The sequence below is a fragment of the Arachis ipaensis genome, chromosome B10 (genome assembly GCF_000816755.2).
Source record: "Arachis ipaensis cultivar K30076 chromosome B10, Araip1.1, whole genome shotgun sequence".
Lineage (NCBI taxonomy): Eukaryota > Viridiplantae > Streptophyta > Magnoliopsida > Fabales > Fabaceae > Arachis > Arachis ipaensis.
In genome coordinates this window covers 27890525-27903874 of record NC_029794.2, presented here as the reverse complement: position 1 = coordinate 27903874, position 13350 = coordinate 27890525, and the positions used below count along the sequence as shown (strand labels likewise).

The 13350-nt window shown below is 35.4% G+C and overlaps 1 protein-coding gene across 1 annotated transcript; it reads right to left on the bottom strand.

Annotated features, from left to right (window-relative positions):
- LOC107620328 lies at positions 6774-8707 on the bottom strand. Its single transcript, XM_016322506.1, has 2 exons — positions 8285-8707; positions 6774-7724 (listed from the first exon to the last, which is right to left on the bottom strand). The coding sequence occupies exons 1-2, from the start codon at positions 8705-8707 to the stop codon at positions 6774-6776; spliced, it is 1374 nt and encodes a 457-aa protein (XP_016177992.1).

Genomic DNA, 13350 nt, shown 5'->3' with positions numbered 1-13350 from the left:
AAATTTTATTTTATTTTTCATTTATTTTACTTATTATTTTCGGTTACTTTTAAAAAAAAATAATTCATATCAATTCCCTTTTCTCCATCATGGACATAAGTGGAAGTGAACAATCCAGAAGGACTCTGGGGTCATATGCTAACCCCATTACAGCTGCATATGGGAGTAGCATCTGTATACCTCCCATCAAAGCAAGCAGCTTTGAGCTAAACCCTCAGCTCATTATCATGGTGCAGCAGAGTTGCCAGTATTTCGGTCTTCCACAGGAAGAACCTACTGAGTTTCTGGCACAGTTCTTACAAATTGTTGACACAGTACGTGATAAAGAAGTGGATCAGGATGTCTACAGATTATTACCGTTTCCATTTGCTGTAAAAGATCAAGCTAAGAGGTGGTTAAATAACCAACCCACAACAAGCATAAAAACATGGAGACAGTTATCAGACAAATTCCTGAATCAATTTTACCCTCCAAAAAGGATGACACAGCTAAGGTTGGACATCCAAGGCTTTAAACAAGAGGATCATGAATCCCTTTATAATGCCTGGGAGAGGTACAGGGAGATGCTAAGAAAATGCCCCTCTCAAATATTTTCAGAGTGGGTACAGTTAGACATCTTCTACTATGGGCTTACAGAAAAAGCTCAGATGTCCCTAGACCACTCAGCTGGTGGATCTATACACATGAGAAAAACAATTGAAGAGGCTCAAGAACTCATAGATACAGTTGCTAGAAATCAACATCTGTACTCAAACAGTGAGTCCTCCATAAAAGAAAAGGCTATGGCAGTAACTACTGATCCCAATCCTCAAGAACAGATTGTTGAACTTAATCAGCAATTACTCCTTATGACAAAACAATTAGCAGAATTCAAATAGATGCTCCAAGACACTAAAAATGCTAACAAGAATATAGAAGCACAATTGAATCAGACAAGACAGCAGCTATCTAAACAGATAACAGAAGAATGCCAAGCTGTCCAACTAAGGAGTGGGAAAACATTGAATAACTCAGCTAAAAGTAGCAAAAAGTCAAGAAAGGAACAAATGACAGAGGATGACCAAACCACTACCCAAAATCCCTCTGAGGACATTAAGATCCCAGAGAGGAATAACTCTGGCATTCAAACGCCAGAAAAGGGGGAAAAACTGGCGTTAAACGCCCAATGGATGCCCAAATCTGGCGTTCAAACGCCAGAAAAGGGTGGGAACCTGGCGTTAAACGCCCATTCAGCCCCCATTCCTGGCGTTCAAATGCCAATGAGGGATCAGACACCTTCAAGTGCTGATAGTAACCCCTCTAAGAAGGCTTCTCCAACCACTTCTGTAAGGAATAAACCTGCAGCAACTAAGTTTGAAGAATATAAAGCCAAGATGCCTTATCCTCATAAACTCCGCCGAGCGGAACAGGATAAACAATTTGCCCGCTTTGCAGACTATCTCAGGACTCTTGAAAGAAAGATTCCATTTGCAGAGGCACTTGAGCAAATACCCTCTTATGCTAAGTTCATGAAAGAGATCTTAAGTCATAAGAAGGAGTGGAGAGAAACTGAAAAAGTGTTTTATAACCAAATTTTAATTCTATCTTTTATAAAAAATTTTAAATTAAGTGAATAATCTTAAAACTGATTAAGATATCTTATCTTTTGGTTAAAATCAAATACAAATCAAATTTTATCTTGATTTTTATTTACAATTTAACAAAGTAAATTTAATTTATTCATATGATTATATCTTATCTATAATTATTTTTAAGTAGATAAATACTCAAATAATATTATTAATAAGATTAGATGCATCAGATTAATAATTAAATAAAAACAGTTTCAAAACTTGTTTGATAGTTACTATACGTACTCAAGCCCCACCAATCGATTGAAATAATAATTGTTGATACTTCAATCGATTGCACTTAGAAAACAATAGATTGAATCAGTAATTAAGTGTACTTCAATCAATTACAATAACAATACAATCAATTGTTTTTGAAATTGAGGATAATTCAATCGATTGAATTTAGAAAACAATCGATTGAATCAGTACTTAAGTGTACTTCAATTGATTACAATAACAATACAATCGATTGTTTTTGAAATTGAGGATAATTCAATCGATTGAATTTAGAAAACAATCAATTGAACTAGTAATTAAGTGTAGGTCAATCGATTACAATAACAATACAATCGATTGAAAATGAAATTGAGGCAAATTCAATCGATTGAATTAAAAACCAATCGATTGATACAGTAATTAAGTGTATTCCAATCGATTACAATAACAAAACAATCGATTGGAACAGTATTTAATCTCTTAGGTCTCGGGTCAGAAAAAGGAGAATAAACCACAAATAAATTTTCTTACAATTATAAGCCAAACGTCCACCAGAAGTCACCTTATATATATAAATCACAATAGATTTTGTTATCACACATATTTGGCAACAAATAAGAAATAATAGACATGTACGAAATTCGTGGTGAGATTCAAATTATCAAAAGACCTTTTTTGGATCTGGAATCGAGCAAAGAGGAAGATGAGTGATCATCTCTTGATAAGTACATTCATCCCTTTCTGTCAGCTGAATGACTCCATCTAGAACAAGAACATTGCCATATGGATAATATTCCATTTTGATTTTGTGAAAAATTAAAGGCATAAGGTGTAGACAAATATATTTAATCCCTTGCAAAGAGCTTGAAAATCCACTTCTGTAGTTCCATTAATGATAACAGACTAATATTCAACCAAAATATCTTCATATAACAGAGCAAAGGCGATGGCCCTTGAAGCGAATCCAACATAATAGAATATAAAGTGAGTTAAAAATATAGAAAAAAAAGGAAGGTTGAATCATTTAAGACAATGATTAAGTGCCTCAAAATGGAATACACAAATCTGAAATGCACTTTTATGCATAATCCATTCAGTTAACAAACCAACTCCTCTATCATTTAAGTAGCTCATTTACATGCTTCATCTCATCATATACATAGTAAAAACCTCAAAGTGGAATATACAAACAGGAATAGATATATATAAATAAATTACATCATACAAGCATTCAAGTTAACCCTCATATGTAAAAAAAAAATAAAAATAAAAAACAAAGTCTGTATAGATTTTTAAGTCTCCAATGAATCCATATGTATAGTCATGAAAATATGGAACAGATGAAAGCAGAACTTCCAAATGTTCTAAAGTAACCAATCACACTCCATGTTTTTTATTATTTATTAATTACTATTATTAACAGAAAACATACTAGTTACTACACCAATCATCAACTCTTAAGTTACAGAGTCCTTAAAATCCATGATAAAGGGTTGAAAAAAATTCTAGAAAACAACAGAACCAAGAGAGAAAAAGTCATGTAGTAGTAAACACCCTTGCAAACTAAAAATCATGCTGAGATGAGATTTTACGATTTTGAGACAGAAAATAATTAAACAATCAAAACGTCAATTTCAAAACACAAAACCTGCCAACTGATAGTAAATAAATGATATACCAAACAACTGATCTATTGCCCAATTTGGAATGTCAAGAAAAAAAATACAGTAAATTTAGATCCTTCATTCAATGATTTTAATAAGCCAAATTCATCAAATATCCAAACATAAGTCTCAAACACAAGCAACCCCAATATCATACACACAATGACACATTCATAACTGATAGAAGAATTTCTTCATTCTTCGACAAAATTTCTTCATGGTCCATGCCTTGGGATGATGCCCCTTGGGTTTGTGATGCCTAGATTTGTGTATAGAAGATCAATTGCTTCTCCTTGACGATTGATAGCTTCAGTTTGCCTGTCTTGACGCTGCCTCATATCAGCAAATTGCTCCTCCATATATACTCTCATGCTTCGCAATTCATCCATCAAATCTCGCATTGTTGGCGAAGGAGGGGGTGGTGGGGGGGGGTTCCTGTGATTGTGCTTGCACCTCAGGGTCTTGTGGTTGTCCTTGGACCTGAGGTTCTTGGGAATTCAGATCTCTTCCCATCTGTCTTAGAGTGCTGTCATCAATCTTGGCTACATTACTCAAGATGACACTCTTCTCTTCACTCAAGTAAATTCCAAGCCAGGTGAAAATCTTGGTCCAATGGCAAGCATATCCTAAAGCAACACTTGATTTTCCTTTCCTCATTTCAAGCATATGATGAACCATAAAATAAGGCCAATTTATCTCCTTTCCAGTCACCATAGCCCAAAGCACTAGAATATCTTCGTTAAACAAGATTCCATGATTATGTTTTCTTAGAATCAACATGTATGAAAACAAATACATCAATATACACTGCTCATTACCCAACCCACTGCAACTTATATTACCTCTAGCATCCATTTGTGGATTCTCATACTATAGACTCTGCAAACCAACCAACCTATTATATTCACTCCATTCCTCATCTTCCCCAATACCTCCAGTAAATTTTGCCCCTTGATAAACTAAATTCCATTGTTCAGCTAGTTCTTGCAAAGTAACTCTATAATGCTGTAACCCTAAATCAAACTCAATCAGCGGCATTACCTCCTCACCCTCTTCATCAGGTTCAGGAACAACATAATTTAAATTACTATAAACAGCCCTAACCAAGTTCGGGTAATAATCATCCCTAGTTTGTACAAAATCAGTTAAGTGCTATGTTTGCAAAGCATTCCAGACCAAGTTATAATGTCTACCATGAATGAACTCAGCTGTTATGTACCTGGGAGGAATAATTGCCTTTGACTCGAACTTTTCCACATAGTTGTTCAGTGCCCTTGGAGACGGCAGCCACCTTGCCATGTAATGTGATGAAGCAACCAGTCTGGCGGAAGCAGAGTTTTCTCTCTCAACCCTGGCTCTTTTGGAGTTCTTAGTTCTGGCCATTTTGGGGATATTGATTTAGTGGGTTTTGTAAGGAATTGGATGAGGATTAATAATACGTATGTAGGATGGAGTGGATGTTGGTGAGATTGGAGAAGAAGAAGAAGAAGCTTTCTGGATTCGATGAGAGGAGAGAGGTACAGAAATGGGGCACCGAATTGTTTTAAAATGTTATAGAAGAATGAATACGCATGGTTTGGGTTTAATAGATAGCGAATTTGAAATTTCAATCGATTGGATTACAATGCCAATCAATTGAATGCCGAAAAAAACACATTTACATCACTTCCCAATTGATTGAATTCTCAAACCAATCGATTGAATTGGAAGTCACGTGGAAAGTTCAATCGATTGGGTAACATAACCAATCGATTGAATAGTGAGACCTCAAGTTGCTAATACACATTTCAATCGATTGGGTAGCACACTTCAATCGATTGAATTTGGCATGTCCATATTGTTTTCATGAATTCAATCGATTGGGTATCACAACCAATCAATTGAATAGTGAAACCCAGGTTGTTTTGAAGCATTCAATTGATTGGAAATTCTAAACAATCGATTGAATTATAAAAAATCCACATTTAATTCATCGTTCAATCGATTGGGTAATATGACCAATCGATTGATATTTGCGAAAACCATGCTGCCCAGCAATTTTTAATCGATTGTTTAGTGGTAAACTATAATCCAATCAATTGAGTTATAATTCAATCGATTGGTTTGATAGTCCAATCAATTGGTTTTCAAGGAAACACGATTTTATGATTTCTCACGAATGTGACGGATCAAATTTAATCTTTTACTCGATTGGAATAGCAAAAAAATTTATGAGGATCAATGAAAAATCTAATTCGTTATTGTTTTTGTTCTTGATTGTTAATAAACATGATAGATTTATGATAAAATAATTATTTATAAAATAAAAAATCATTTTTATAATTAAATAAAATATATGGGATTAATTTGTAATTAAATTTAAAAAAGGACTATTTAGCAGTTATTAAAAAAATTTAAAAAATATGTTTTGTTATGGGACCATTTAATGGTCCAAACATTCTGGGACCACCGAATCCTGAGTGTTTTAAGTGTGAAGCCCCTTTTGTTGACCAAAAATAAAGTGAGATTGTTCGAAGCCTTTTTAATTAAGTACCACATCAGTCTCTATTAGTTTCTTTCGGTGGCTTTTCAGAATGTATTTTTTTTCAAAGATAAATGTTATTTTATTAATATAAAATAAAAGTATTTCCATAAGGAAGTACAAAAGAATTGGATCTTTCCATTTATCACCAACTGTGAATGAAAGACTAAGAGCTTAGAAAAGAGTAAAGAAAATTAGCAGCATCTATCAGGTATGGCTCACGAGTTCACGCACTAAATTGCTGGCTTCTTTCACTATCTCTGGTGCCGGGCTTATTACCTTCTCAAAAACACACCGATTCCTCGCTTTCCAAGTGCTCCAACACAGCGCCGCTATGAGGAGGGTCTTTTATCTACCGTCGAATTGAGCCGCTGCCCAGGATAAGACTCGTTGCCACCAATTGAAAAAGGTCTCTTCTTCTCTCATTCATAGGTCAAGGGTTATTAATCTTAGGCACCATATTATTGAAGACAGGGGGCATTGAAACAAAGCATGAGAAATTGATTCAGCCTTCAACATGCATCTTGGACAAGTGGCAGGAGTGGATGTGAACCGGCTGTGAACTTGTTGCAACATCGGAAGCTTTTCATGAAGACTTTTTCATAGAAAAACCTTAATTTTATGAGGTAATTTCAATTCCCAAATGCTATTCCAGACTCTGTTGTTCTGTATGTTCTGGGGCCTCAATGAAGTAGGAGAATGAAAGAATCCATAAGCAATTTTGTATCCTGACCCAACTTCATATATACCAGATTTTGTTCAGCACCAATTAACTTCATCTTCCTCCTCTATTGGTTTGATTGAAAGAAGTTTATTGCATATATCAACTGAAAAAATTGACTCAATCAGATTTCTATTCCAGCTTCTATCAGGATTTAGTAACGCACTAATGTAATATACTTGTAGATTTGGCGGGATTGTGAGTGCATTTTGAGGGACATTAAGGGGCACTGGTGGTGGGAGCCAGGGGTCATGGAAGATGCGAACATTAGTACCAGAGCATATTTTCCATAACAAGCCTTTCTCGATCACCTTGCGCCCTTCAAGAACACTTCTCCAGCGCCACGACGGTACGCTTCCTATCTCTGAATGTAGGAAATCTGTATATCTGAAATATTTAGCTTTGAGCATTCTTGATAGAGTAGAATTAGGGTATTTCATTAGACGCCAACATTGCTTGCCCAATAAAGCCAAATTTTGCGCCATTAGGTCCTTGATCCACAGCCCTCCATCTTTCTTCGGTCTCGTCATTGTGTCCCATTTAATCCAAACCATTCTTCGTTCTGCGCCTTTTTGACCCCACCAAAATTGCGAGAGCATGCTATGAATCTCAGTCAACAGCATGTCTGGGAGCTTGAAACAAGAGAGTGTATAAATAGGAATCGCCTCCCCCACCGCTCTTAATAGCGTGTGCCTGCCACCTGATGACAATAGACTTCTTTTCCAACCCATAATCCTCTTCTGAACTTTATCCTTGATAGCTCCAAAGGTTGCTTTCTTTGATTTTTGAACTATAGAGGGCAGTCCCAAGTATTTGTCTTGTGCTCCGATATGTTCAATATTTAGTGTCTGAGCAACTGCTAGTCTTGTGTTCTGGGGTGTGTTGTGACTGAAAAAGATAGCCGACTTATTCAAATTGACTTTTTGCCCACTGAAACCCTCATAGATCTCTAGCAATTCTAGAATACTTTGGCTTGTATTAGGTGCGCTCTTGCAAAAAAAGATTGAATCATCGCAAACAAAAGGTGATTAACTGTTTGGCATCTCTGATTAACTTGAACTCCTTGAATTAATCTGTTTTGCTCTGCCTTGTGTAGCAAGAAGGAAAGTCCTTCTGCACAAAAAAGAAAGAGATATGGAGATAGGGGGTCACCCTGTCGGATGCCCCTATTTGGCCTAAAATAGCCAAAAGGTTGACCTTCCACAACGACAAAGTAAGAAACAGTCGTTACCAATTCCTTAGTCCAGTTAATCCATTTAGCATCAAAGCCCAGCTTATCCATAATATACCATAAGAAATTCCATTCAACCCTATCATAAGCCTTGCTCATGTCTAGTTTAATAGCCATCTCATGCTCTGCCCCACTTCTTTAATTTTTCATATAGTGCATATAATCGTCGGCAATTAGAATATTATCTGAAATGAGTCTACCTTTGAGAAACGCACTCTGATTTGGGCTTATAATTTTATTCATAATACCTTGTAATCGGTGCACCATAACTTTAGAAATAATTTTATACATAACTGAAGACAAACTGATCGGTCGTACCTGAGTCATGTCACTAGCATCTGTCACCTTTGGAATCAAATAAATTTGAGTATGATTGAAGCTTTTTAAAATTCTGCCACTGTGAAAGAAACTTCTCACTGCCTTAAAAATGTCACCTCCAACTATATCCCAGAAAAAGTGAAAAAACTTAGCTGTAAACCCGTCATCACCAGGAGCACTTTGAGCATGAACACTAAATGTAGCTCTTTTGACCTCGTCCATAGTTACTGGCCTTTGGAGCCTACGGTTTATGGAAGCTGTAACCTTAGGCTCTAAATCCTCTAAGTATGGATTTAGATCAGCCGAACAAGAAGAAGTAAAAATATCACAAAAGTAGTCTTCAGCTACCTTTGCAATATCCTCCGGTTTCGATGCAATCTCATTGTCCCTCCTTACTAATCTCCAAATTCTGTTCCTTCGCATCCTTGATTGAAATTTCTGGTGAAAGAATCTAGTGTTCTGATCTCCTTTTTTTAGCCACTTGACTCTAGATTTTTCTCGCCAATAGCTCTCTTCTTTCAAATATGCCAGCTCCAACTTCTCCTCCAAACTGGTAACTGATGCGAGGCAGAAGTCGGCCAATTAAGAATTCAATATAGAAATAGCGTTGTAAGTATAGTTCTTAACCAGCTAAAATCCGCCCATCAATTTAGAAAGTTTGTCACAAAATTAGAATAAAAATACTGGGAGTATGAATCCCAGGTCGTCTCCCAACGAGTTGACAAAAGTTTGTGATGAGCAGATAATTTATACGCTTTTTGGCATTGTTTTTACATAGTTTTCAGTATGATTTGATTAGTTTTTAGTATATTTTTATTAGTTTTTAAATAAAAATCACATTTCTAGACTTTACTATGAGTTTGTGTGTTTTTCTGTGATTTCAGGTAATTTCTGACTGAAATTGAGGGACTTGAGCAAAAATCAGATTCAGAGGCTAAAGAAGGACTGCAGATGCTGTTGGATTCTGACCTCCCTGCACTCAAAGTGGCTTTTCTTGAGCTACAGAAGTCCAAATGGCGCGCTCTTAATTGCGTTGGAAAGTAGGCATCCAGGGCTTTCCAGAAATATATAATAGTCCATACTTTGCCTGAGTTTAGATGACGCAAACTGGCATTTAACGCCAGATCTCTGCCCTATTCTGGAGTTAAACGGCAGAAACAGGTTGCAAAGCAGAGTTAAACGCCAGAAACAAGTTACAAACTGGAGTTTAACTCCAAGGAAGACCTCTATACGTGAAAGCTTCAATGCTCAGCCTAAGCACACACCAAGTAGGCCTGGAAGTGGATTTCTGCATCATTTACTCATTTCTGTAAACCCTAGTAACTAGTTTAGTATAAATAGGACTTTTTACTATTGTATTTATATCTTTTGATCATGTTTTGATGATTGAACCCTCTTTGGGAGGCTGGCCATTCGGCCATGCTTGGACCATTATTCCTTATGTATTTTCAATGGTAGAGTTTCTACACACCATAGATTAAGGTGTGGAGCTCTACTGTCCCTCATGAATTAATGCAAAGTACTATTGTTTTTCTATTCAATTCAAGCCTATTTCTTCTCTAAGATATCCATTCACACACAAGAACATGATGAATGTGATGATTATATGACGCTCATCATCATTCTCACTTATGAATGCGTGCCTGACAAACACTTCCGTTCTACATGTAAACAAGCTTGAATGTGTATCTCTTAGCCTTCTGATCGTGAGATCAGAGTCTTCGTGGTGTAGGCTAGAACTATTGGCGGCCATTCTTGAGATCCAGAAAGTATAAACCTTGTCTGTGGTATTCCGAGTAGGATCCGGGAAGGGATGGTTGTGACGAGCTTCAAACTCGCGAGTGCTAGGCGTAGTGACAGACGCAAAAGGATTACTGAATCCTATTCCAATATGATCGAGAACCGACAGATGATTAGCCGTGCGGTGACAGCGCATCTTGGACCATTTTCACTGAGAGAACGGGAAGTAGCCATTGACAACGGTGATGCCCTACATAAAGCTTGCCATGGAAAGGAGTAGGAATGATTGGATGAAGACAGCAGGAAACCAGAGGTTCAGGAGGAACAAAAGCATCTCTATACGCTTATCTGAAATTCTCACCAAGGAATTACATAAGTATCTCTATCCTATTTTATATTTTAATTATATTTTAATTATCAATTCACCATAACCATTTGAATCCGCCTGACTGAGATTTACAAAGTGACCATAGCTTGCTTCAAGCCGACAATCTCTGTGGGATCGACCCTTACTCACGTAAGGTTTATTACTTGGACGACCCAGTGCACTTGATGGTTAGTTGCACGAAGTTGTGAAAAAGAACTAAGATTATGAACGTGCGTACCAAGTTTTTGGCGCCGTTACCAAGGAATGAACAATCATGATTTCGTGCACCAAGTTTTTGGCGCTGTTGCCGGGGATTGTTCGAGTTTGGACAACTGACAGTTCATCTTGTTGCTCAGATTAGGTAATTTTATTTTAATTTTAAGTTTTTGTTTTTATTCTTTTTATTTTCAAAAAATTTTCAAAAAAAATTTTAAAAAATTAAATTATTCTATGACTTCGGAATTTTTAAGAAGGAATTCTAGAATTTCATGGGAAATGTTGAATCCTGGCTGGCTGTAAAGTCATGTCTAAATTCTTTTGGACTGAGGGGTTTTTCTTCACATGCTTGAACTATGTATGCTGAAGCTTGGCTGGCCATTGGCCATGTCTAGTATTTTGGACCGGAGCTTTCACTGAAAGCTTGGCTGGCTAGTAAGCCATGTCTAATTCCTGGACTGGAGCTTTAGACTAACATTGCATGATGCCTGAAATTCTGATTAAAAATTTTGAAATCCTTATTTTTCTTTTTCCAATTAATTTTTGAAAAATCCAGAAAAAAATTTAATAAAATCATAAAAACAAAAAATATTGTGTTTCTTGTTTAAGTCTTATGTCACATTTTAAGTTTGGTGTCAATTGCATCTTTTTAATTTTTCTTAAAATTTTTGAAAACTCATGCATTTGTTCTTCATGATATTCAAGTTGTTCTTGATGAATTTCTTTGTTTGATCTTTAAATTTTTCTTGTTTGGTGTCTTTTCTTGTTTTTCATATGCATTTTCAATTTGTTAGCGTCTAAAGTTTGAAAATTTCTATGTTTGGTGTCTTGCATGTTTTTCTTTTCTTAAAAATTTTCAAAAATAAATTTTGATGTTCATCTTGATCTTCAAAGTGTTCTTGGTGTTCATCTTGACATTCAAAGTGTTCTTGCATGCATCATGTGTTTTGATTCATAATTTTCATGTTTTGAGTCTTTTGGTTGTTTTTCTCTTTCTTCATTAAAATTCAAAAATAAAAAAATATCTTTCCCATATTTCACTCATAAATTTTCGAAAATTTGAGTTGACTTTTTCAAAACTTTTAAAAATTTAGTTGTTTCTTATGAGTCAAATCAAATTTTCAATTTAAAAATTCTATCTTTTTCAAATCTTTTTCAAAAAAATCAAATCTTTTTCATTCTTTCTTTCATAATTTCAAAATTTTCAAAATTTATTTTCAAAATCTTTTTATTATTTTTATTTCATATTTCCAAAATTAATGCTAACAATTAATGTGATTGTTTCAAAAATTTTAAGTTTGTTACTTGCCTATTAAGAAAGGTTCAATCTTTAAATTTTAAATTCATATCTTTTTGTTTCTTGTTAGTCAAGTAATCATCTTTAATTTTCAAAATCAAATATCTTAAAATTTCTTTTTCAAATCTTTTTCAAAATAAGTTTCAATCACATCTTTTTCAAAATCAATTTCAAAATCTTTTCTAATTTCTTATCTTTTCAAAAATTGATTTTCAAATCTTTTTCAATTAACTACTTGACTTTTTGTTTGATTTTAAAAGTTTACTATTTCAATCATATCTTTTTCAAAACTACCTAACTAATTTTCTTTCTCTAATTTTCGAAAATCTCCTTCCTCTTTTTCAAAATTCCTTTTTAATTAACTAATTGTTTTGAATTTTAATTTAATTTAATTTAATTTTTCTTTTCTTTTCAATTATTTTCGAACTCTTCCCTCCCTCATCTCTTTCTAATTAGTTATTTATCTACTAACACTTCTCTTCTTCTTAAAAATTTGAACCCTCTCCCTCTTTCTGTGTTCGAATTTCTTTTCTTCTTCTACTCACATAAAGGAATCTCTATACTGTGACATAGAGGATTCCTCTTCTTTTCTGTTTTCTTCTTTTTCATATGAGTAGGAACAAGGATAAGAATATTCTTGTTGAAGCTGATCCGGAACCTGAAAGGACTCTGAAGAGGAAGCTAAGGGAAGCTAAAGCACAACTCTCTGGAGAAAATCTGACAGAAATTTTTGAAAAAGAAGGAGACATGGCCAAAAATAATAACAATGCAAGGAAGATGCTTGGTGACTTTACTGCACCAAATTTCAATTTACATGGAAGAAGCATCTCAATCCCTGCCATTGGAGCAAACAATTTTGAGCTAAAGCCTCAATTAGTTTATCCTATGCAACAGAATTGCAAGTTTCATGGACTTCCATCAGAAGATCCTTTTCAATTCTTAACTGAATTCTTGCAAATCTGTGATACTGTTAAGACCAATGGGGTTGACTCCGAGGTCTACAGGCTTATGCTTTTCCCGTTTGCTGTAAGAGACAGAGCTAGAATATGGTTGGACTCTCAACCTAAAGATAGCCTGAACTCTTGGGATAAGCTGGTCACGACTTTCTTAGCCAAGTTCTTTCCTCCTCAAAAGCGTAGCAAGCTTAAAGTGGATGTTCAAACCTTCAAACAGAAAGAAGGTGAATCCCTCTATGAAGCTTGGGAGAGTGGTGCGCGAAGTTGTGATCATCAACAATGGCGCCAAAGGACTTGGAGCTCTTAAACGTGAATCACACTTTGTCACAATTGATGAAGCTTGGGAGAGTGGTGCGCGAAGTTGTGATCATCAACAATGGCGCCAAAGGACTTGGAGCTCTTAAACGTGAATCACACTTTGTCACAATTCCGCACAACTAACCAGCAAGTGCACTGGGTCGTCCAAGTAATAAACCTTACGTGAGTAAGG